Raw genomic sequence first — 26,479 nt, 5'->3', positions numbered from 1 at the left:
TACTTCTACCTAGGTAGATAAGAAACAATTTCTTTCTTCTTCCCACTGATTGCTGTATTTTATACACTTTGAGTATCTAGTGAATTGTGAAAAGTAAAGGATAAACCCAATGTTACATGAGCATACTATTTATTAAAAGGCTGTCATTCTCTTTTTCCCTAGAAAGCAATAACAATTTAATCCCTAAATATGATTTCAGATATTCAGTGAAGATTCAGCACAGGAGACATAGGGGCATTTAGGAAAAGAATGGGATGTTATTTTTAATTACTGTAAATTAAAACATATATTCTTTATATGATTCTCCAGTGGTGACTATTTTTCTTCTTTTTCTTCCAGACCATATATGTACATTTCACCATAAAAACTGATCTTCAATGACCAAAAATATCTTGTTTGGATCTTAATTATTCAGACGTACTTAACCTAATATCTGCATAAATCAAATCAAGGAACCTACAGTGCTTCAAATCATTTCTTCCAGTTAATCCTGTTGGATGCTTTGTTTTTATGAGGGTTCAACTCACTGGCTTCTGTGCAGATATTTAAGAATAAACTTATTTGTAAAAGTGAGAAGATGGGACAGAAAGGGGAAACAAACTTAAAAGAAAAAAATGGTTTACTATTGATGGATCTATTTTTCTCACAAATCTATGCATCAGGGAGGGAAATACCACAAACTGTTTTTATGCTTGTTATTTACACTCTATGCAAATGCAAAATAGGAGGTATCAGATATATATGTGTACTATTTAAGTGATAAATAATATTCTAAAAGAGTAATAAAAAAGAAGAAGCAGAGAAACAGATAACTGAAACATTCACAATTAAGATCAAATCAAGCAAAAAAAATTATTCACCCAATAACAATACACCTGTTTTGATTGGGTGGCTTCAGGCCCAGTGTTGTTCAAATGACCAAATGAAATGGGTCGCAAAGAAACCTATTATCTGCACATGTTGAATTGCGACTCAATGGCTCAGCAAGGCATCAAAGTAAGGCCTGTCCTGCTGAAAAGGAACAGCCTGGATTCGGTTGATTTTAGGAGACATCCACACCATCGCAGGAGCAAATCACAACAAGTCCGATTTAAAGAGGATGGAGCAGATAATCCAACAGTTGTAGAATCAGAGCTGGAGGCAGGAGATACCCAAGATCCATGTGTATTGGCTACAATACAAACCTCCCAAGCCCATAACTTAGTAAACGATTCCCTCTGTTTGCCGCCATCTTGCAAAGGATTACAAAATATTGCCATACAGACTTCTCCAAGCCTCAGGAAGCATTTTCCAGTGTTTAAAAAGAAAAGAATTACAACAAGCAAGTCTCTAACTGAAATGCCAAAAGAGTCTGAATATGCTTTTCAAGTCAATGGCAATCTTTCTCAACAGGACATTATCTCGTCTAGTCTCTCTTACTTGAGTATCACTCAGCATTTAAATGATGGGCCAAAAGCAACAGCAAATACTTTTTTCCGAAGGGTACCTAAAGCACAAAGCAATGGCCCTGTCCATTTGGGTTCTGATCAACTTGCAATATTAGAAACAGCCACTGTTTCTACCCAGGTCCCTGAATATGCACACCTGGGTTCTACACTAGACAATTTTTCCATTTATCCAGACATACAAGTGGACTTAAGGACCTCCACTGATCCTTCTCCCACTAAGAGGGAATCTGAGGAAATCTGTTCTATGCTAGTGGAGTCTGAAAACCTGACTTGTGTAAGTCAGAATTGTAATGATGCGCAAATGGATCAGAATTTGTGTGAAGAGAAATGCTACACTGAGCTGCCATCTAAGAATGACATTAGCGCTAAGGAAAACTTTCTCCCACTGTCTCAGTTTCACCACAATCCTTTACCCTGCTCTCTCCCAGAGCCTCAGCAGTCAGTACAACTACAAGTAGACACTGGCTCTAAGATACAGATGAATGACAACCAAACGACATTATTCACTATCAACAGTGTGTCACCTCTTATTCCCTCTTGTCAATCTGTAACAGAAAACATTTCCACTAATACCGAAGTGCCACAGTATAAAAACTGCTTAGAAGGCTTTCACATAAATGCCTATCTTTCAGGGGCTGAAACAAAATCGGAAAAGAAAGAGATTAAAGAAATTAATCAAATTCATTTGGCACACACTGAACTCTGTGCCCTACAAGGCAGACTTCAGTCCGTGGAGGAATCTTTGCTGTCAAACCAGGAGAAGATTAAAGTCCTCTTGAATGTAATTCAAGACATGGAAAAGGCCAGAGCCCTCAATGAAGGGTATGTTGTGTTCTTATATTTACAATTTACAATTACAATACAATTACTTTATTCAAGCTAACTATTTGACTCTCATGTATATTTTTAGGAAAACAGTCGGTTAGCAAAACCACATTTTCTATGCTATTTCTACGCTGCTTTTTCTTCATTGTAAATTTAGTCAATAATCTCTTCAGATGCCTTTTCAGCATGAATTTTATGCAACGTATCAATGTTAAGTAAAGCTGAGATGCTAAAATTTTGCTAGTCTAAGAAGCTTTCATTCTCCTGGCCTCTTTCGTTCTGATTCAAATAGTGTTACATTATACATGGGACTAGCACAAATCTGATTTGTTGGCAAAAACATGTTAAAAACCCTGAAATTGGCCACCTGCCCCCCACTGTTTTTTTTAAGTTTCCTCAGCTATTGAATCCTGGTAAAAGGGGAAGAGAATTTTCAAGATCATCCTGTAAATTTAGTAGCAGTAGTAGCATCTGAAGCATCAGGCCTTCTCTTTAGACAGACAGACAGACAGACACATACACACATACATGCATGCACACACACACACACACCAAACTGAAATCTAAGAATTTAAATTAGAAGTGATGTTTTATATAACCATTGCCTTTCTGACTTAAATTCATTTTACTGTATATACATGGTGAAAGATATGTAAGATATTATTAAATTCTACTTGCTGTAATTACTGATAACTACAAGTAGGAAACTCTTATGCTAGGATACAGAACTCCATGAATTTTTTTTCCTTACAAAAAGTATTATCCTTTGATTACTGTCCACTTACAAAGCTACAATAAAATAGTATATTTTATACCTCTTTTTATGTAAAAATAACTAGATTTGGTTAGGACTTACGTGGTACACTAACAAAAAATCCATATGAAGTTAGCATATCATTATTACAGGATGTAAATATGCTTTCACACATAATATTATTTGCTGTTGATTCTAAAATCATGAATTATGAAATTAAATATGTGGGTGCCTTCTGATGCATACTGATGGACCAGTAATACCTAACCCTTTAAAGATACCAGCTTTTTAATGATAAAACTTACTTTAAAATGGAACTTCTAGAAAGCAAGCTACTCAATCAAATGATCAACTTAAATGGATGGAACTCATATTACCAATTTTTAAAGATTTTTTTCAAAGAATCTCTCAAATTTGGAAAGCATTGATGTGGCACAAAAAATGGAAGAGAAACTTTTTTTTAATAACTGTAAAAATGAAATAAATCATATGAATGAAATCACATAAAAGAGAAAGGTCTAAACTAAAAATGAAAATAATTTACATCTCAAACTCAAGAGTGAGGGAGCAAATCTGAGTCACTTGCTTGGCTTTCATAGCAGTTACTCTACAACAGGCCCAACTTCCTGCTCATTGCCAAATTGTGATATTCTGCTTGGACAAGGCAATAGTCTGCTTGTCCAGACAGAACAAGAGCCATGTTTAACAGAAAGAATTTAATTCACTGTAGGGGAATATTATATAAATTCCCTAATTACTGTGAATGCCATAGTACCCCTAATTTTCAGACTGCTTCCATTATAATAAACTACTTCGTCCTTATTGGGTGTCATGCTACTGCAATTAACATATTTGTTCCACTCAGCCAGAAACATTTACGCTAACCCCTTCATTAAAAGGGGACATTAAAAAAACAAAAAACCATGACCTAGATATTCAACAAGAAGCAAAACTGGTTCCATTTTTTTTTACTTTCCTAATCAATCAGCACTAAATTTGTATTTCCTACAAGTATGTTTTTTAAAAATATTTTATAAAGTTGAAATGTTTTAAGTATTTAAAACACTGGGGAAAAAAATACTATTATTAAACAACTTATATTTTGCTTTTGTGCAAATCCTACCTTGAGTCTAACATAATTTCATTCATCCCAATGTATTTGGCTGTGGGTCCCCTTTCATAATATGAATTTCTCTGAATTCATCTCATTTAGATAAACTGTATTTGGATGCACATGAGGCACAAGGTGTGGAAGCTTGATATTTACTCTGAATGTTAAAAATACTGCCAAAGCAATTACAACCTGAAATGCACAAACAATATCAGTTCCAATTTCTGTATCTATCAGAAGAACTTAATAGCCATAAAATGATTCATTAGTGTGAAAGGCAAGGTTTACTGCCATTCTAATTGCATAAGTTCAGGACCAAAGATGCTTCAGTGGTCTTTAACAACTAGTGAAATTCCATAATAGCTCTAAAATGTGTTTGCTAACTCCAGTCTTCACTGATGCAGTCATAATGTTAAGAGTTTTTAGATTCCTTAAGTAAAAATGATCCTTTGCAGAGGAAAAAATGCAACAGCTTACAATAGCGTAAGCTTATGCTACAGTAATTAGCATATTTATTTCACTCAGCTAGAAACAAGCCAAACCTCACAGGAAAATGAAATAGTTCAACAATAGTCCAAAGCCAACTTGGTCTCATAGATAATATACTCATTCTTTAAGAATTAATGATTTGTCCCTCGTGTATTCTTGGAACTCTCATCTGTTTTTTATGAATAAAGGAAGCATTTATTTACTGAATTAGATTTTCCCTTAGTGTTGAATATGTGTATATGCAGTTTTGTTTACCTTCATGTGCACAATAATTATAGAACAGTACAAAGGGCAAGGGGAAGTCACCAAAATATACCACAACAGAAAGATGATGATGATGATGATGATGATAGGATAGATAGATAGATAGATAGATAGATATAGATAGATAGATAGATAGATATAGATAGATAGGCAGGCAGCAGGCAGGCAGGCAGGCAGGCAGGCAGGCAGGCAGGCAGGCAGGCAGGCAGGCAGGCAGGCAGGCAGGCAGGCAGGCAGGCAGGCAGGCAGGCAGGAAAACAATAGATATCTTCAGTACAAATAACAGTTTGTCTTATTATGCTATAGATTTCTGCTTCCTTAATTAGCAATAGCAATAGCACTTAGTTTTACATACCGCTTCATGGTGCTTTTATAGCCCTCTCTAAGTGATTTACAATCAGCATATTGCCCCGAACAATCTGGGTTCTTAGGTATTCAGTGTAGAACTAGAAACTGGGAGACTAGAAATCAGGAGACTATGACTTCTAGTTCTGCCTGCCTTAGTTACAAAACCAGTTGGCCGAGGTTGGACCAATGACCTTCTCTCAGCCCTAGGAAGCAGGTAGTGGCAAATTATTTCTGAAATCTTGCCCAGAAAAGTACAGACACTTGTTCAGCCAGTTGCTGTCAACATTGATTCAAAGGCATGTGTTTGTCTCATACGCACACAGACACACATACATCCTCTTGGAGTCTTTTTAACAATGTTATAGCAGTGTAATCCAAAAGCATTACAAGAGGACCAGCAGAACTTAGCCAACGTACAAAAAAATGAAGCAGGATCAAATTTAGTTAGCATACAGACAGAAGTTCATTAAGGACTTAAATTAGTCTGGGAAACAACACTAATTTGGAGAAACTCAGAAGGCAATGTCAGACAACCTCTGCTTTGTCAAAAGGAAAACAATGCATACATGTTCAGTAATCACAAACAGCCAAGTTCAATGCTTCAGTTTCTTGAAAACTTTTATGGTAGCACAAAATCATTATATTAGAAAAAGAGTAAGATGAATTCCTCAGAAAGCTGTCAGGAATTCATATGAGGCTGAATAATCAGTCAACAACTCTGGCTAATGATTATCTTCAGGCCAGGAATCCCACTAACGTCTCACATGGAAGTCATTTCTTTGTAAAGAGGTCCAAGGTTACTGCCTTTCTCCCGTGATGATGAAGCATGGTGGTGCAGTGGTTAGAATGCAGTACTGTAAGGTACTTCTGCTGACTGCCGGATGCCTGCAGTTTGGCAGTTTGAGCCTCACCAGGCTCAAGGTTGACTCATCCTTCCATCATTCCAAGGTTGGTAAAATGAGGACCCAGATGTTGGAGGCAATATACTGACTCTGTAAATCACTTCGAGAGGGCTGTAAAGCACTGTGAAGTGGTATATAAGTCTAAGTACTATTGTTATTGCTATAATTCTTGATCTTGATGGATGTGTGCCAAGCTCAGCCTTGATTATTCCCTAAATTTATGTCCACTAGAACTGGATTGCAATAATATGGTCCACTAGCAGCAAATATATTACTGAAATAAAAATATTTGGTAACCATGTGCCATCTTGGAAATTTTTTAGATATTTATTCATGTTCCAAAATAAAAATTGTATGAATTGGGAAGATTATGATGCAGATAAGGATGCAGTAAATGCATAAACAGAAGAAACCCATAGATTTTTAGCATCCCTCTAAGTGTTTTTTTGGAATTGTCACTATTAATTTGTGCTTCATATAAATTTCAAGAGCTTATTTTTAGCCCGACATATATGCAGACATTCACAGTCACAATGTCTACTGAGAGTTGTGCTAAACAAATACCTTCAGAGAAAGAGTCACTTCTCAAAGCAAAGCAGCCACTCTAAATCATTTGATGAGCATGAATGAATAATAGACAAATTAGTAAATAATTGTATTTATGCTTGAAGCATCTCAAGTGTTCCTGTAAAAACCTAACAAAAGAAGTTACCAAAAGATGACAATTGCATATTAGCCGCACTTTATTCTAGTTATTACGGGTAGTCCTCGACTTACGACCACAATTGAGCTCAACATTTATGTTGCTAAGCAAGACAGTTGTTACATGAATTTTGCTCCATTTTACAATCTATCTTTCCACAGCGGTTAAGTGAATCACTGCAGTTGTTAAGTTAGTAACACAGTTGTTAAACTGAATATGGCTTTCCCCCATGGATTTTGGTTGTCAAAAAGTCATAAAAGATGATCACATGACCTTGGGACACTGCAACCATCATAAATATGGGTCAGTTGACAAGCCTCTAAATTTTGATCACATGACCATGGGAATGCTGCAATGGTCGTAAGTGTGAAAAACAGGCATAAGTCACTTTTTTCAGTGCTATTGTATCTTCAAACGGTCACTAAATGAAGTGTTGTAAGTCGAGGACTACCTGTAGTATAAAAAATAATAATGTATTATTGGTTTATGCCTAGCTCTTCTCCATCAAATGTATTTTAGGAGTAGGTTGAGACTTCTTCCATGTCAATGAAAGTGACCATCTGAATCCAATTTCCTGGTAAATCCAATGCAGATTTTCTTGGAAGGATACCCCAGTTACTTTTGGGAGCTTATTCCCCCCCCAAAATTACACTTGCAATTAATCTTTGCCAAACTAAAACCAAAATTATTGTAATAAATTTAATATTTGTAGAAGAAAATGAGCATCGGACACCCAGGAAATAAATGCAAAGTTGCTGATTTGATAAATAAATCATAGCAGCTATTGTTTATTGCAGACGGAACTTCTATCGCACTGGCCAAGATCTCAACAACTGCAGCACTTGCCAGAACACCGCATGTATCATTTACAGGTACCTCCTATCAATGGGTAATTGTATGTATCTGTTTCAAGATGCTCTATTATTAAGTATTCCCTTCACGGGTATTGTGCTACAATCTTAAAGGGAGGAAATGATGCAATCTGGTTGTGGCTGAAGCCAATGATTAAGTGCCATTGATTTCACATAATTATAGTGTGGACAAAACTTAGAGGGGGAAAAAAAGAAACAGGAAAAAAAAACCTTTTTACAAGACATTTTTAAGAAGGCGCTGTTGATTTAAAACAGTAAGGAAACATTCAGACCATTTCATAACAATAATCTTTTTTTGAATTACAATTGCTAGAACAAAATAATAGTGTAGAAAAGGTTAGTTCCACTAATGACTTGTTTGACTCTTCTTTAGCAATTCAGGGACAGGGTTCACACGACTTATTAAAACCGTGTTTCCTTAACTATGGGCTTGATAATGAAGGCACAGTTGGCTTGGCTGCACTAAGTCATAACCAACCAATTTTGTTCATGCTATATGAACCTAGCTACTTAGTAATTTAAAGCTCTGTAAATGAAATCTTGGGTATCCAAAGCCTCTGTTTCACTCTATTTAGTATCAGAAAATACACAGATGAAAGTTGTATGATTGGAATATTTTAGACTAGATAGAACCTTGTCTTTGCTGTTTTCCTTGTCTTCATGTAGGACTCAAGTCATATAATCATGGCATCTAAAAATGCTGGATTTTGCCACCACACTAAACATGCCTTATTTGCATGTTTTGGGATTATGGTGGTTCTTAAATAAATCAAATGAAAAATTCCAGAAAAAGGTAATGTATATTAATTTCTGTATGATAAGATTGCCAAATTAACCAGTATCATGCCAATATTGAACAAATAAAAGAATCCACAAAATTGCTTTTTATCTCTCTGACAGCAGTCAATTAGGGAAAGCTGAAGTTTAAGCATGACTATTCTTCTAACAAAGTTTATAATTATAGAATATAATGTATAAATACTGTGTTTCCCCAAAAATAAGACTGGGTGTTATTTTCTTTTGACCCCAAAATAAGCACCTGGACTTATTTTCAGGGCGGTCTTATTATTTTTGAGGTGTAAGAGGTGGCGAGCGTGGTCATCTCATGGCTGCTGCTGTGTTGCAATATTTTGGGGGAGGGCTTATTTTAGTGCATGCACTCAAATGTCCGTTTGGGCTTATTATTTGAGGAGGTCTTATTTGTGGGGAAACATGGTAATAAACTCCTTTAAAAAATAGAAAATATTGACTTCATATTAATTAATTCAGGGTGTCCCCAAGCATATGATTGAGCAAATATTATTTTCCTGAAATTCCACAATTTGGCACAGTTGGCTTAATGAAGCCAAACCAACTATGTCTTTCACAAAGTTTCAAACATTGTTAAGGAAATTAATGGAATAAAGGGCAAGTCTACTCATCGATAAGTGATTAAAACTGAAAAGAAAGAAAGTAATTATAAATTGATAGTTACTGGTTAGACACTGTTGAAAAGAAAGTAGACTACATGGAAGTTTAAAGTAAAGCAAAGTAAAGTCTAGTCAAAAAATAACTGTATGATCAGTTTGAGGGTATATGATGCTACAAACACAGCAGATTTTTCACGTCAGTTACTAGCCTTCCCCAATTAGGCTGAAGCACATTAAACTATCAAACAGATTTAGCATAATAAAAATTGGGTTGTCTTATAATGCTATGTAGGGTTCCTTTTGATCTGTAGTCTCCAATTAAATTTAAAAGATATTCTTTCATGTTTATTTAGGAGATTTTAAGAGAGTCCATTTACCAAAGTATCTTGGATGGTTTACAGGATTAAAGTCAATAAAAAGCAAAAATTACTCAACTTTTAAAAAACTTGAAAGGGAAATTAATCCCAAATTCTCCTAGTTATTTCTATTCACTAGGCTAGGTGATTTTCTGGGTATGGGAAATGATTAATTCTTCTTTAAAAAAATTGCCTTGAAGGAAGCTGGTTAAAATCCCATTTGTCCCAAGAATGTTGCTGTTGCTGTTATTTGTGATTGTTAGTGGTAGATGCATATCAAAAGGCTGTCATTTTCCCTGAAATACCTTTTGGGAAAGATGCTACATCATAAGCACAAGTGATAACTTTAAATATAAATAATATTTCTAGGCTTAAAAAATGATGGCCACACCAGAGAAATACCAGAGACGCAGTCAAACTTTTATTGTTCTTCTCCCGAATGTCCTGTGAATGATAAAAATGCACTACACATTTAAGAGGACATGCTGTAGCCCTGCTCCATCCCCCTTGCCTTGACATACTATATTCATAAGGAAGATATCAGTGTAATAGGATAAATTTATTTGAATTCTAAGTGTGAAATTGTGAGATTAAGACTGCTTTAATCAATCTGACTCTGTCTTTGCCCCCATGTGGATGCTATGAGAATTGAGTTATAAATTATCTTTCAAATGTAGCCATTCTACATGAGATGCTTCTTCACTTGGCTCTCAGATGGCCATTTTAAAAAATGTAACACCATCCCAATAGAGGGCATGTTCTAATGTCTAAATTAAAACTTAAATTGGAATAAGATGCATCTTAAGAATTAAAATTCATTAAGGAAGCATGCATGTTGTGAAACTGCTATAATTATTATATGACTAAATTTTCTTCAATTACCTGATTCTCAAATTACTATTGTTGCTAATATGAATGCAAGAACAAACTATTTGAACAAATTTCACTGATCACCAAAATCAGGTTGATAAGTGAAACCTCTTTTTGGGAGAAAATGTTATATATTAGGAAAGGAAGAAGATCAGTCACCTTGAATGTTGAAATTCACTCTGGAATCCCACTTGAATCAATACAGTATATCTGACTAGAGTAACCACTTGACAGTGATTTCTCTGCCACTTTATTGGAGAACTTATAAAACAAATATATATTTGCAGTTTCTGATGTGTGTCCTACTAAGGACAAAATATAATTGTTTAAACTGGCTGTGGAGTGTATTTCAGATTCACTCTTTAGAACCACACATCCTTTTCCGAAAGACACTGATTATAGCTATACTAAGACAGCAAGCATCACATCTTCCTCTATCTTTTCATAATAATCTCAAATTTCCTTTAGAAGAAAGGATCGACATAGAAATGAAATAAACGAGTAAGAATCTCATGCATGTTTTATATTCCTTTGAGTCTGATGTTTTTCTTTTCATAACCTTCTTGAAATGTAGACCTACCTGTCATAAGAGTTGGGCAGTATGTTTATGAACTAAAATTGGACAAATGCATAACGCAAACAGAAGCAGGAATAGAATATATTTAATTTGTACTTTAATGCAAATGTATCAGGTAGGCAATTTGCAAAGGAATTCATGAATCAAAATAGATTTATCCCCCAGAGCACACACGAGGGAGAAAAGGATAGTAAAAATCATTCCCTTCCATTGTTGACAGGAAGAATAGAAAAGTTCTAATTTTCTTTAGTTGTACACATAGATATAAATGCTGAAAAATTTTATAGAATTTTTTCCTCACATTTAGATACTCCATGTATCCATAGAAGAAATTCATAGTCGCATACCCGTAAATAGACAGAATGTTACATTTACAAACCAAAATTCATGGAAATAGCTGAAAAGCACACATAGTTTACAATAAGAGTCCCTGAGCAGGAGTCTTCGCATAATATCTAGTACAAGCGCACAGCCATAAACTACCTGACTATAAATTGCCAGATGAACTTACAGAGGAGAATATTTGTGTATAATATTTCATTCTTGGTTGTTCATAAGTATTAATATACATATCTTCAGGACATCAGGAGTTTTCCTAATCAGGGACAACATCTTGTTAAGATTATCTTTATAAAAGTATAAGGATGGAGTGTTTCATTGCCATCTGAGCCACAAGGACAGCTTCTACTACTTTAAGAGATATTTTTGAATCTGACTTTTACTACTCCTGAAGGAAGAATATTAAATTGGATGAGTTTAAATGCCCTGAGGTATCTGGGGGAACTGAGCTGCTCAAGGTACTTTTCTGGCTTTGAATAACATGGTTGCCAATATTGTGGGGTAGAAACTAATGTCTGTGGGGTTAACATCTATCAGTTTGGGCATTAATAGACCCTTTGCCTGCTCAGAAGCCAGTTCTTTCAAGAGAGCTTATATTGAAGCATTTTTTAAAAAATCTCACATTTGCACTTAATGTGGATGTAAAACTGTCAGTGAGCACAGAAGTAACTAGGCTCTATTGAAGCAAAATCATCTTTGGTTGCATAAGTTGCAATCACTAAGCCATATAAAATTTCACCCAAGGATCCAGTTTGTGGGCAGATGAAAGCACTTTTATAACTCAATTGATGCAATATGACTTTATGGATACAAATTGCCGATTGCTATCTATTTAGATGGCGTAGCCACACAATTACTAGTTTCATTTCCCCACAAAGGCTTGGGAAATATTTTCATACAACCCACACAACTGTTCTCACTGTTGTCATCCTTGTCACACAAAGGATTCATGATTTGGCCAATGGGGGAGTGCATATATTAGCATTCAGCACATGTCTCATTGTGTGTGTTTGCAGCCACAAAAAGCTGTTCTGTGTTCATGTTCAATCTTCTGAAATTGTGACAAAAAAACATGATGTTTTAATTTCATAAGGGAGGAGAAAGTATTGAGGACATGGGAAAAGGTTCCCAACAATGGGAAACCACCCACTCTATGGTACAGGAATACACAGTGTAGATTGATTCTTACAGAATTTTCTACATTGTCATAGCAGAGTTAAAAGTTTTAGTGACTAAGTTGAGAATACTTGGAGTAGGTCACAAAATGTAAATATAGATTTGTGATGCAAACTCTGGATCAGTATGATGTCAAATGTGAAAGTCTTTCTTTCTTTCTTTCTCTCATTTTCTCTTTTCTTTCTTCTTCTTTCTTTCTTTCTCTCGGTCTCTCTCTTTCTTTCTCATATGCCACATATCTTAAGCAATTGACATTGCTTAATACAATTTAAAACATAAACAATAATTCAGCATACAAAATACAAAAGCTAAAGCATTTCACCAATTAACCTCACTAGCAGATTTGCCTGTATCAGGCGTTATAAGCAAACTATTTTTATCTGGACGGTTTTATAGCCTTCCAAGAGAGCAACAAAGTTGGAGCCACTCAGATTTCCACAGGGAGACTAATCATGGGGAAGGCACCACAATAAAGAAAGCATGTGTTTTGGGTGGAACAAAGGGGCACTATTTTACTGGGAAACATGTATAAATGGGTATATCAGCAAACTAATGACACTTCTCATTCTGACAATTATGACTTCACCCAGCAGCTTTGTGTTGTTGCTAAATTGGAGTGAAGAGAAAGACAAACCCTGAAACCACCTGTTCCCCACCCCCCCAACATAGCAGCAATCTAGTATCAGACCAATTCCTGTACACCACCAATTAGAATTGGTCGCAAGTACGGAATAAAACCACATATAAAACTGTGTCTCCAATTTCCAATCCTATACACTGCTCCAAAAGGATACCAGCATTCAATAATTCTCTAATTTCCAATGGTATTAAATGCCAACGAAAATTCCAGGAAGGCCATACTACATTTATCCACAATCACAAGCAATGCTATCTCAATGCTACAACCACCTAAAACCAGAATGCAAAGTGTCCAAATTATCTACAGTATTTCCTTCAAGTGCTCTGAAGCTGGAAGCCATCCATCCTTTCAGAAACCTTCACGTAAAAAGGAAGATTAGGCAAAAATTGTCCAGTAATATTGAATCCAGGCATGGCTCCTTCAGGAATAACAGTCCACTGCCTCTTTCAAGGTGAAGCCTTCCTTTTTTCATACAAAAGAAGCATTCATTAGAGCTTGATCCAACTGGATCTAACCACATGGCACCTCCTAGAAGGCATTAATCCACCAGGAGGAATATAGATTTAAAAACACAGAACAAAACTCATAGTACCACTAATGATCCTGTCCATTTCCCAAAGTCCAACAGGTTGTAACTCTTCTCAGATAATTAAGCAAGACTGTATTTCAGTCAATTCCCTAGGACCTGCCAACCCAGCATCTAGGTCCAAGCACATCCAAGCAACATTATTCAGTAGATGCTTGGCTGAACTTCTAGAAGATTATTATTCTTCTTTGGTTGACCTTAATTAGCTGAATTGAGTAGAAACAATTCTTTTCAACCAGTTCATATGACAGTTACAACACTATATGTCTTATAGGGTCAATCCTACCAAGCCTCAATAAGCAATAGTTTTTTATAATCTATAAATGAGTAATATTTTCTTGTAATATGTAAAACAAAATAATCTGGATAGATTTCATATACATGCTATTATATATAACATAGCAATTTTAAGTTTAATGATCCTATTTTGATATAATGCTAAACCTATTTATTGTTTCAATACTTTTTTTAAACACAAGTCTTAAAGATAGTACCCAATCGTTTCTTTCTTTGGAACATATTTATATATGAGTTTTTAATATATTGATGTGTGGATTAATCTGGACACAGTTTTTTTCATAAATCTAAATAAAACCTAGAAGTATCTTAAATTGTGTTTTATTGAAAAATAATATCAAAAACAACCATTTCTATATAGACTTGTAATAATTTAAATTAGACAATCTGTCCTTTTTGGTGCAATATCAAATTGTAGTTTACTTCAACTTATCAGAGATGCTTAAAATCTCTACTTATAGTACTATAGAGACAAAGTTTTATTTGAATATAAATATAAATTAAACTAATTTCTGTAATGCTAGATCATTAATTAGCTTTCTATTGTTTTAACATATATTCAATGTTTTATCTATACAATATTCATCATAGTAATTTTAAAGATGAATGTTTTAAAATCCAATATTAAAATCCAAGAGTTGATACCATTAATTTATTATACAGTTCTGACTTTCATATTTACAGTCTATAGTCAAGGTAAATTAGTATATGCTTATAAAATTAATTTTATGACTCATATTTAATGATAAATGTTTCATTATTAATTAAAATAATTTTTGAAACTACTTTAAAAAATAGTAGACTTTTGTAGTAGACTACTTTCTACTACTTTCTATTTATATTCTTACATTTAATATAGTAGGTTCACTAATGTAGACCTGTTTATGAATAATAAATCTGATATTTATGCATGGCCATAAATGGAAAAAACCACAACCTTTACATTAATTATTTATATATATAATATTAATATAACCAGGAGACTAGCAACTGTGACCTAACAGCCCTAAATGATGTAGAAATCTTTATTTCTAAAAACTTACACTGATAAATGTATGGTAATGAGAAATTAGGAAAAAATATGAAAATGTCCAGAAAGAAAAATAATGGCAAAAAAACTTTAACAACAACCCAGTTAATAATAGTAGCATTGAGAAAATGACAGCTGATTTGAGATCATTGTGACTTTTTTTTTAAAAAAAAACTGAAACAACTCTTTTGCAAACAAACTATAAACAATTGGTGAAAGATGTATGAAAAATAAAAGTGAACCTCAGTAAGAAAAGAAATGACAAGGAGGAGCATGTGCATGTTACATTTATTTTATATCATTTATTCTCATCTGGCAATGGCTTTTGTTTCTGATTATAAATAAATCATTTTTTTAAAAAAACATGAGTCTTTATGCCTCACAAACCAGATCTTGTAGAGCAGGAATGAAAAACTCAAGGCCCGCGGACCGGATCTGGCCCATGGGTGCTTTAATCTGGCCTGAGGGGCCAGCCTGGAAATATCAAAGATCCAGCCTGCAGTGCCTCTGCCAGCCAAAAGGGCTGTGGGGGGCATTTGGCCACTGGCAGCCCATTTTCGGCCTCTCCATCCTCCAGTAGAACTCTTCCAGGCAAAAGGGCCAGGCAGAGGCCCCATGATATGCCCGTGCACCCCATTTTGAGCTGACAGATTGCTGCAGGTGGATTGGACTGGATTACAATTATGTGGCCTCAAGTAAGTGTCTGATCTGCCTAAAAAAACAAGCAACATCATATGTTAATACTACAGTTTAGGTCCATTTAATCTACAATCAACAAACTATAACTGACAGCCATTTCTATTTACTATCCTGGAAATTTACCTCTGCTGTTAGATCTTGTATTATCATGTTATTCCTGCTATTGTATTTTTATTATTAGTTGAATAATAAAAATACAATTGTATAAATATTTTCTGCCTGGAAAAGCAATTTACTATTAAACAATGGGATATAAATTTAGAAATAAAAAGTTTAGTGGAGTATGAAGAATAGTAAATGTTTGCCAGTAATAGTTGGTAGAAGAGATAGGAAAATGGTTATAGTAAAGAACTGTGCAAAGAAAGAAGAGAAGAGAAAAAAGTGCATCTGAGCCTGTGTTAAATGCCCCACTATGGCCACGCCGATTCCAGCTACACCCACCATGACCATGCCTACCCCCAGCCACCATCACTCCCGGCTCTCTGAAGTCAAACAACACTCATGCAGCTATCAATGAAATCGAGTTTGACACCCCTGTTGCAGAGGAACCATCACTAAATAAAACCTTTTAGAGAAAGAAAAATGAAAGGCATTTATTTAAGAGAAAAAATATATTGAAATAGAAAGACGCAGATAAAGTGAGGTTGTTGATAATGGTCTGAACCTAATGATATAATCCTAAAGGTGAAAGGAAAGCTTTGAAGTTGAAAGCTATCACAGTTAACCCTGGTTGAAAGTAAACAATGGATGTCCTGCAAGCCATCTGCAAGAAAATAGCTCAAAATGTAGGAAGCAAATAAAATATATGCAGTGAAACAAAAATATATCAAAACACTGCATTAAATGTCTATGCTGAGACATAAACATCTTGGAAGAAAATATGTTGGGTTAAAATGAGCAGCAAATACCAGTAATTATAATAAACTCAGGGGTTGAATATACAAGACATTGGAAGAAAATCAAAATCAGTTGCATAAAAATGCAGGATGTTATGAACCTTGCATTACTACTAAATGAGCCAAGCACTTACCACCAAAGTGAGATAAGTGAACTGGAAGTAATAAAATCAAAAACACTGTATTAACTCTGAATTTATTTATCTATTATGCAATCATATACTAAAAAGACAAGAAAAAATAGCTAACAAAAGCTATTGGTACTGGATTAAAAAAGTAAAGAGCCATGAGTCCAAGATGATGCCAAATTGCACATCAGCTTTGACCGGTGATGTTCATCCCCAGGCAGAATTAAACATGGATAAGTTACCCTATTTTTTGGAGTACAAGATAACTTTTTCTCCCCTAAAAGAAGGAGCAAATTGCTGGGAGGCAGAGGCAGATTTTTTTTCTTGTGCTAATCAGGCTGTACTGAAACTGAAACTGGCTGTTTGCTGTTTGCTGCAAGGAGGCAAATTTCTGGGAGGCAGACACATATTTTTTCTTGTTTTCCACCCAAAATCTAGGTGCGGCTTATACATTGGAGTGTCTTATTTTCTGAAAAATATGGTATTTATCAGAGCTATTTAGTTTTCAGTGTTGAACCAAAGCATTTTCCCCATTCAATCCCCATAGACTTCAGGCACTGGGAAAGGACCCTGATGATAAATGGTGGTGGATTGCAAATATTTAATTTTATTTATTTTTATTATATATTGTTATATTATGCTGATAATAAATAAAGGTGTGACTAGTATAGATCTATTTCAAGCTATTTAGCTCTCATCAGCTAGCCATACCCAAGTTTTTGGGAATCGAACATACTTGGGCATACCAGGGTATATATATATAATTTTTAAAACAGACAAGGACAAACAATACATAAAACATAAATCATCATCAATTACATATACATATAACATGTCATTTGATTACAAATCGTTTGTGCATCACTGCTTTCATTATATATAAAATCACAGATTGTCCATCAGGTATACTTAGATACTTTATTGTCATTATAAATCATATATTCAATTACAATTGTTATTCCTTCATTTTAAACCAACGTTCTAAGGATTAGGTTCATGTATATACCAACATTCCATTGCATCATTATTAGTCTATTTAGAAATAATATCTTTATAGTATCACCTATCTCATTCTATTGTTCTTACAATATGAAAGAATACTTATGCATCACCATTTTCAATTGTATATAAAATCGCAAATTATCCATCAAGAATACATAGATATTTGTTATCATTGTACGTCATATGTTCAACTACAGTGTTATTCCTTTATTTAAATAAAGTATTCTAAATATTCAGTTATATATATACCAATATTCATTACATCATTATAAATCTATTTATATAATATGTCTTTATGATATCACCTATCTCATTCTATTATTCCTACAATATAAAAACCTTCTCCAAAAATTTCAGTTCCATGTTTTTTATCTAACCACTGATAGACCAAGTCCCTATGTTGTAAAATTGTTCATGTTCTGCTCTCTAATTTCAAATGTCAATTTACTCATTTCTGCACATTCCCATTATTTTTCAATAACTTCTCCTGCGTTGGTATTTCCTCATTCTTCCAATTTTTGCAAATACAATTCTAGCTGCCGTTTAAAACATTTACAATCAAATATTTCAAATCTTTATTGTATGTTTCTGGTATAATTTCTGGTATAATTCCCAATAAAAAAACCTCGGGTTTAAAGTCTATATGTTTTTGTATCATTTTCTCCAAACACGTGTGGATTTTAGTCCAGTATCTTTTGGCTTCTATGCAAGTCCACCACATATGGTAATATGAACCCAGTGTCTGATGACATTTCCAACACTTTCAACTTATTCTTGGACATTCTTGCTATTCTTGTTGGGGGTAAATGCCACTTGTGGGTTGCAATATTTTTACTATTGGTTTGGGCGTGCTCCCACGCACACTCCTGCATGTACTCCTGCATGCACACAACACTTCTGTGCATGCACAGAAGCTTCTGTGCATGCACAGAAGCTTCTGTGCATGTGCAGAAGTGTCTGGGCAGGGCTTCCCGCCGCTGCTACTACCGGTTCGGTCGAACTAGGCCAAAATGGGAGTAACCCACCACTGAGGTAGGCCCATTGTTCTACACAATGAAATCTGTGTGAAAGTACACCCTTATCTTATTTTCTATATGGATATGCATTGTGAGCCCTTCAGGAATCAAGAGTTCTTATGTTTCCATGTTTAGAAGAGTATGTATGTATGTATGTATGTATGTATGTATGTATGTATGTATGTATAAACACATTTTAGATCCATCAGAAGTTGAAATACAAGCAAGATTTAGATTATCCATAACTTACTTTTGTGTTTGGCTGCATGTATCTATGTTCATTATTTCTCTTTAGGTTAGAGAATCCTGCTTTGGTTTTGCTCAGATTTAAGAGTGAAATGCTAAGACTATTGTAGAAGTTATTATGCATTCTTTTTTTTATTTTTATTTTTGAATAAACACAAACAGACAAAACACAACAAACACCACAAAAATATCTTCCATTACAAATTGTAAAAAGTGTGTCAATTGGTTACAAAGAGCTTTCGTGAATCCCTTCCACAGTCATCACCTACAATTCATATCAAGTTTTATATTTTAAATCAAATATATTTATATATATTACTATCATCATACCTCAATCTTCATATGACTCTAATTGTTTTTAGGTCCCTTATATAAAATATTCCAAAATTTAAAGCAAAACCACATAATGGCATTCCATTATCTATTTTCAATATCATCCAGCAACATTACATCTTTATTACACTTTCTAAATAAAAATTAATTATATTTAATAATAAAGTTTCTAAACCTCCTTTCTTAATCACTGTTTACAATTATATCCAATTTCCCTTTTATTATGTCAATACAATATTACATTATCATTATCAATCATTTATTTAACAATATCCATCATATTTCATTATTATTTTGGTCTTAGTTTAACTAAATTTAACTTACTCTTTTTTTAATATTATAAGCTTTCATACATAATAGAGTTTTTAAACTTCCTTTCATGATCACCACTTAGAATTTATACCAAATTTCTCTTATCAAACCAATACATATGTATACATTGTTATCATTATCAATATTTATCTAACTATATCCATTATCACTTCATTTTTAACATAATGCTCTAATTTTAACTAAATTTGACTAATATTTTGTTATCCGTTTTCATATCTCAACCTGTGTCTTTCCAGTAATAGTGCAGTCTTATGTCTTTTGCCATTTGTGGAATTAATCTTCTGGTTATTTCCTTGATCAAATTTGTGTGGACTTCTCTTTGCAACTTGTTGCTTTTTACATATCTTTAGGTTAGACCCCCAGACAGCTTCTTTAATTAGCTTATCTTTGGTTATCAGTAGTGCTTTTGTCAAAGTTTCTCTCCTTGAATCCATCAATTCTTCTCTTTTTTTCTTCTTCTATACCTTGAAATCTGGGATAGAGCTCCTTTCCATCTATCTTCCCTTTCCATGTTCCACTCTTTCCATCTCCAACCACACTCAGTTCACCGTCAGTATCCACAATTATCTTGCCTCTTTGTTCATTTCTCTCTTGGGTTTTTAGGACTCTAACCTCCACTTTGTCCATTTGCTGGATATCTTAAACTCTTCCATCGAATTTCACTGCATTACACTCTATATATTTTCCAATCTCTTCTCAATTCTCTCTGTTGTTTCTAATAATTTTTGAATTTCAACATAATTTGTTGTAATGTTATGGTTTCTTTTTGGAGCTGTGCCATTCTTCCAACTAGTAAACACTGCCACTCTAGTTTCAAAACAAGGTTTTGTTTTCACTTCTCTCCAGCTGCCAAAGAAGTATCCAAAGAGCACCTGAATAAACAACCCATGCTCTTCTCTTTATCTCTTCTGTAAACAAGATGAAGCCTTTGAAGTGCAAAGTCAAAATGATCAAAGAGAAAAAAGAGAAGGCAATATTTCCAGGACTCAACCTCCAAACTCCAAGTGGCAGTGCAACTTCTTTTCCCTCTGATATTACTACCCTCTTATATTCCTTTTATATCTTCTTTTATTCCAGGCTTAAAAGAAAACAAAATTCTTAAATGGAGCAAAATAAAGAGAAAAAAAACCATTCAAATCAATATTATAAAAATAAAAATAAAAATATTTAATCCATAGGTAAAAAGGAAATAGAAGAAAACCAATACTTTCATTTTAAAAAGTAGGAAATATTTGCAAAACTTCCATCCATTAAAAAAAAAGAATAACACGCTGTCCAATATAGCTTAATTTCACTGCTTATTTTCTGGCGCAGTGGTTAAATGCAGCACTGCAGGCTACTGCTAGATCAGCAGGTCAGCGGTTCAAATCTCACCGGCTCAGGGTTGACTCAGCCTTCCATCCTTCCGAGGTGGGTAAATGAGGACCCAGATTGTTGGGGGCAATATGCTGACTCTCTGTAAACCGCTTAGAGAGGCCTGAAAGGCCTATGAAGCGGTATAAGTCTACTGCTATTATTCTTTTCTTTGCAAGTTTAATTTAGCTTTGATTTTTTGGGGGGCAGTCTCTTTTATAACAATTTTCTCACCAGATGGACACACTTTCTCTTTCCACTTTCCTCCTGTTGCGGAGCTGTCCCAACATCAGCAGCTTTTGGCTGCGCCTTTGTTGCCAGCAAGAAGAGATTCTCTTGGCTCAATCAGGGACTTTGCGATGTCCCTGAGATCAACAAGACATACTCTTCCCTGTCACCATCTCTTCAGGACAGTTTAGGTGCAAAAGGACCATCCAGCGGCAAAAAAATTTGACTGCGATCTCAGAGCTCCGACATCGCACGTCGTACCTTTGCGACGTCAGCTCCTGTCTCCCCTTATTCTGCATTCTTAATGAAATAATGAAATGGGGGTAGAGCCCATAATCACCACCACACATTTCTTCCAGGCCAGAGAATTAACTTCATGAAACTGCTGGCTCTCTATCAGAGTGGTCAGATTGAAAAAGAGTATTCCAGAATTTTCCCAAACATTATTACCAGAACAGTAGTTCTGCATTTACACATAACCATATATTTGCTGGAGTAGTGGCACTGAAAATCAAGCATATAATTGCTATCTGAAATAGCCTTTCTAGTTTCTAGTGTACACCATATTATAAACTGTGTCTAAATAAAGGTTGTAGGAATTTATATATTAATTCATAATCACCGTGAAGTATATCTCTTTAATTTTTTTTTACAAAATGAAGCCTGCTTTCCCCTTCCTTAGAAAAGATAATTAAAATAAATCTTGCTCTGTTCTAAGTCCTCTAAATTTGTCCCCATAGTCCACTTAATCTCCCCCCATCCACCTATTCATCCCATCCCATTTCCAAAGTTTCTATTTTACTTCTCTACTTTTTATTTTTAACTTTAAATTATTATTGCATTGATATATTATTCTCTTTGCTGAAGAGATAGACTGAAGTATTCTTCTTTTCTGCAGCAGGATTACCACTTTCCTTGCCTACGTCGGTAAAATAAATCTATGTGGTTTTTAAAATTTGAATATTTATTTGAGCTAACAATTCCCCATCGCATGTAATTTTGAGTGAAAATGTAGCTAATTGCTCCCTGTTTATCACTTAAAAATAGCTATTTACAACTGATTGAAAACTGCTAAATCTGCTATGCATAGGTCACATCTCCATGGAAAAGTTTCCTTGTTCTCCTGGTAGTCACAAAAATATTCTTTGCTTTCATGATTTACTTTGCTATTGATTGCCATAAACCTCATAACAATTATAGGTTATCTATTATCCCCTTCCACAATTGCCACAATGAAAATAAATCACAATATCTCTGTCTAAAAATATGTATATTTCTATCTGGAGCATTGGAAAGTATTTTGGTTATGATCCATAGCCCTGGCATTTTATTCCCACTCAACTTTGTTTTAGTTACCTTCCTCTGACAAACTTAACATCATGTAGGGGAGTTTTATATGTTCACTTGATTATTTCTCTTTAAAATAAAAATCTCTACTGGAAAAAACAGAACTACTTCAAATCTATCAACCCTGAAAATTAACCCCAGGCTTTCCTGGTTCATTTGATCTCTCATTTATAGCACGGCAAATATTCTAGAGCAAAACCAACTTTCATTAAAGTGATTGGTCCCTTTCCATCCGAGACTCCCTGTGATTTAATTATCTTCTTTATTGTCCCCAACCATTTAGGTTGCTTCTCCTCATTAGGCTTACAGGTCATCCAGACAGTTGGTACCATTTAGGTCAATTTTAAATCATATGTTTAATGATTACTGGGGGAATTTGTGTTCTGTTGTGACAGCAGTTATTTAGTAACCCAAAAAGGTGACACTGCAGGTTTCAGTCTGCAAATAATAAGTAAATGTAGACTGTTAACTCTTTCCTCTTTTGCTTCAAAAAGGAAATAACCAAACTAGGGAGTTTTTGAAAGGAAGCAATCAAGAATGAATACTGATTACTGACACTTGTTTGTTTACAAAATATAGTTAGAAAAACAAACATAACCCAAAATGTGCTTGACAACACTATAACCCTAATTAACAAAGTCTAGACAAGCTGTCGTACCATGAAGATACATTGATAAGTCTCAATATATCTTTGCAGTAAGACATTTGACTAGCCAACTTAATTATCTTAACTCAGACTTAATTATCTGAGTTTAGGTTGCAGAAAAGACATATTAAGGGATGTTTCTCTTGGGGAAAATCCTTAAGAGGTTTTATTTTCTTTTTCTTCCACCTTAGAACAGCCTCTCAAATACATTGGTGACCTCATTCATTCAATACATAAAACAAATTGATCAAACAGCAAAACTGGCCAAAGATATGAGATGGCATATTTATAATTTAAGAAAAAGAACTGCTTCATTTAAATATATTTATTTGATTAATCAATCAAGGAAGTCTGTAGTGTATGGTCAAAGAATAAAGAGGGTAGTCATTGAGGTTCAATACATATAAAAATAGGCATGACTAACATAACGCAGTTGCCATCTTGACTTTTTCTCCACATATTATATACATCCCCTATAATGAATCCTGGTTACTAAATTATGACAGTAGTCCCAAAAGATGGCAACTGAAGGAAAATAGACTATAACACGATTGAAAAAATCTATATTTTAAATGTTAATGCTGGCTATACTAAAGGCCCTGGGGTGAAAGGTAGTCTGGATTCCCAGTGGGGAGAGGCTACATTCCAGAGGGCAAAGAGGCAGTAGAGCTTGAAAAGTTTGGTAGGGAGGAAGAGGGTTTGTTCCACTCTAGTGATTCTCAGAGTATATCAGTAATTATGCAAATAGTTGTTTTTCTTTGGCAAGATCTTTATCTATAAGTGAGAAACAATAAATAAATACGAAACTAAATACTATTCACAAGTAACTCATTTTTTTTAAAAATAGTTATTTATTAAATTTTTTATGCTGCCCATCTCCCCTACAAGGGGAATCTTTTTCTTGGTTCCCATAGGTTTTTAAAAACTAGACAAAATCCTTCAGAACAAGTAACTGTTGTGCTTCTATGTGCAATGGGTAGATTAAGCTGGTAATTTTGTAGACGAGGAAGCAATCTTAGCAATAGATCTTAGCAATAAGTAAACATGCTCAGGATTTCATCCAAAGCTATTTAACAGGCATCAAATCCTACAAAATCCTACAAAAATAAGTAATTATCTCTTTATTATTTAACTTTTGATTGATGTTAACATGATTCATCTAGTTTAATTCTCTCTATACCATTTTGAAATTACAAGGTCAATGTTTCCATAGGAACAAAACCAGCATATAGTTTTCTGTTGATCACATTAATGGGAAGAGAAAGAAAATACCCTTAAGACTTACAATTATGCTTACTATAAACATAAGGGAGAATTTGCCATCTAATTAGCTTCAGAGGGGCAGCAAGTAAGAATTGTTAAGGATGCTAAATGTAAGATTGAAGGGAGCAGAAAAGTTGGCTTGGCAAATTTTTAATTAAGAAATTGTGCTCAGTGTGTCTATGTGTGTTTCTGTGGATATTTACTAGCCAGCAGTATTCAGATTACATTAACCCAATAAATTTACAGATGGAAGGCACGATTAGTTAAGATTAAAGCAAATGCAAATACAAAAAGAGATCATTTTACTGAAATTTACAAGTTTTTAATTACGGTACCTCAAAGTGAAAACTTAGTTCACAATTTTTTTGGATTTCTAGGTATTAAATGAAATTGTGGATTTGCATTGCTTTTCTATCAGAAAAACAGTAGTAGCAACCTGAACACCACAACCACATGCAGCAGCCCCACTTTTGAAGTCTGTGGAGTCCTATAGACAAAAATTAATGGTATAACATCCTGTCATTTTCAGGAAGAAACTAAAGAAATCAAATTATGTGTGCTCCCTAAAAGAGTTCTCAAAAATCCTAGGGGAAAAAAAATCAAATTCCTGGCATTTCCCATGTTTGCAACATAAGCCAACCCCACTGTAGTCCTCCTCTTGTCTATATTAAGCATGGTCCCCTGAGCCCTCTGACATTACCCACCACTATAATAAAATGTAAGCATATTTAAAGTAGTATAAGACTCATCATTCACTACACTCAAGGCCTTTGAAAGTCAAGGTTCTGTTCTCCATGTTGGCCAAACAATTTTTTATAAGAAAAATGCACATTGCTATTCAATGTTTCCCATTTTAACTCATGCCGGCAGCATTTTGTATTCCAGGTGTTAAATCTGAAGATTCCCCCCCCCAAAAAAAAAATGTTTCTTCTGGACCTGTGATCTGGACCCTGACTGAAGAATTCAAATCAATGAGCACAATTTAAAATGGTTGAGGAGGAAAAAAAGAAAGATGCACTGGGATAACATTTATCAATAGAACAAAGATCATCCTATGTAGTTCAGAAGCAATGTATGAACATTGTTAAGACTCTTGTACATGAAGTTTATATCATATATATATATATTATATATATATATATATATATATATATCTATCTATCTATCTATCTATCTATCTATCTATCTATCTATCTATCTATCTATCTATCTATCTATCTATCTATCTATCTATCTATCATCTCTCTATCTATCTATCTATCTATCTATCTATCTATCTATCTATCTACCTACCTACCTACCTACCTCCCTACCTACCTACCTACCATATCTACTGTATCTATCTGCCTATTATCTATCTTAGTTAAGTGAGGTATAAATTGATCTATTTCTGTAGTTTATTACATTACTAACCAAATATATATGTAAGAACATAGGGATTGGTAAAGATACAAGATATATAGTATACTGTATAATGACTTCAGCTTCATTGTTTATCAACTTGATAAAATTTACACAGATACTCCATATAGAACCATATATCTATTGTTATCATGGTGAGACATTTTAGGCATTTGTGCATATCTTTCCCTAATATACACACTTGTCCAAAGTAGCTTTCTAATCTTGCCATTTCTGCATGAATTTTAAATCTGGGTTTCAGCTTTCTGAATTCTAGTATATATTGCAATTTCAATGTTCATATATATTCAGAAAGTTCCATATTTATCACTTTAACAGTCTCATGAATTTCTCAGTACACCTAATGCATAGTGGATAACAAAGTCCGTTGATTTACAGAGACATACTCTTTTGTAGTTTATAGAGATGGTATATCAGGGATATAAAAAAAAAAATAGGCAGCGAGTGTGCCAGGATTAAGAACAAAACAGGATTTCATTTTCTCTGCATCAGAGCATTAACCTGCTGGACTATATCCTATCATATTATAAGTTAGAATTTGGTGAATAATTTTTGGAGGCTTTCAAAATCT

At 34.2% G+C, this 26,479-nt stretch overlaps 2 protein-coding genes across 2 annotated transcripts in view; one reads left to right on the top strand and one right to left on the bottom strand.

The window, feature by feature from the left end:
• The window catches only part of DOCK2 (dedicator of cytokinesis 2), a 299,490-nt gene that overhangs the window by 162,417 nt on the left and 110,594 nt on the right, over positions 1-26,479 (bottom strand). The window lies entirely within an intron of this gene.
• The window catches only part of INSYN2B (inhibitory synaptic factor family member 2B), a 31,283-nt gene continuing 5,731 nt past the window's right edge, over positions 928-26,479 (top strand). The window contains exons 1-2 of the mRNA XM_032212177.1: positions 928-2,270; positions 7,642-7,716. Of these exons, the coding sequence (XP_032068068.1) occupies positions 928-2,270; positions 7,642-7,716 (1,418 nt within the window). The remainder of the gene's footprint in view (positions 2,271-7,641; positions 7,717-26,479) is intronic.

Source organism: Thamnophis elegans, chromosome 2 (assembly GCF_009769535.1).
Source record: "Thamnophis elegans isolate rThaEle1 chromosome 2, rThaEle1.pri, whole genome shotgun sequence".
NCBI classification, from domain to species: domain Eukaryota; kingdom Metazoa; phylum Chordata; class Lepidosauria; order Squamata; family Colubridae; genus Thamnophis; species Thamnophis elegans.
The sequence above is the reverse complement of the archived record's forward strand: the minus strand, read 5'-3'. Positions and strand labels throughout refer to the sequence as shown.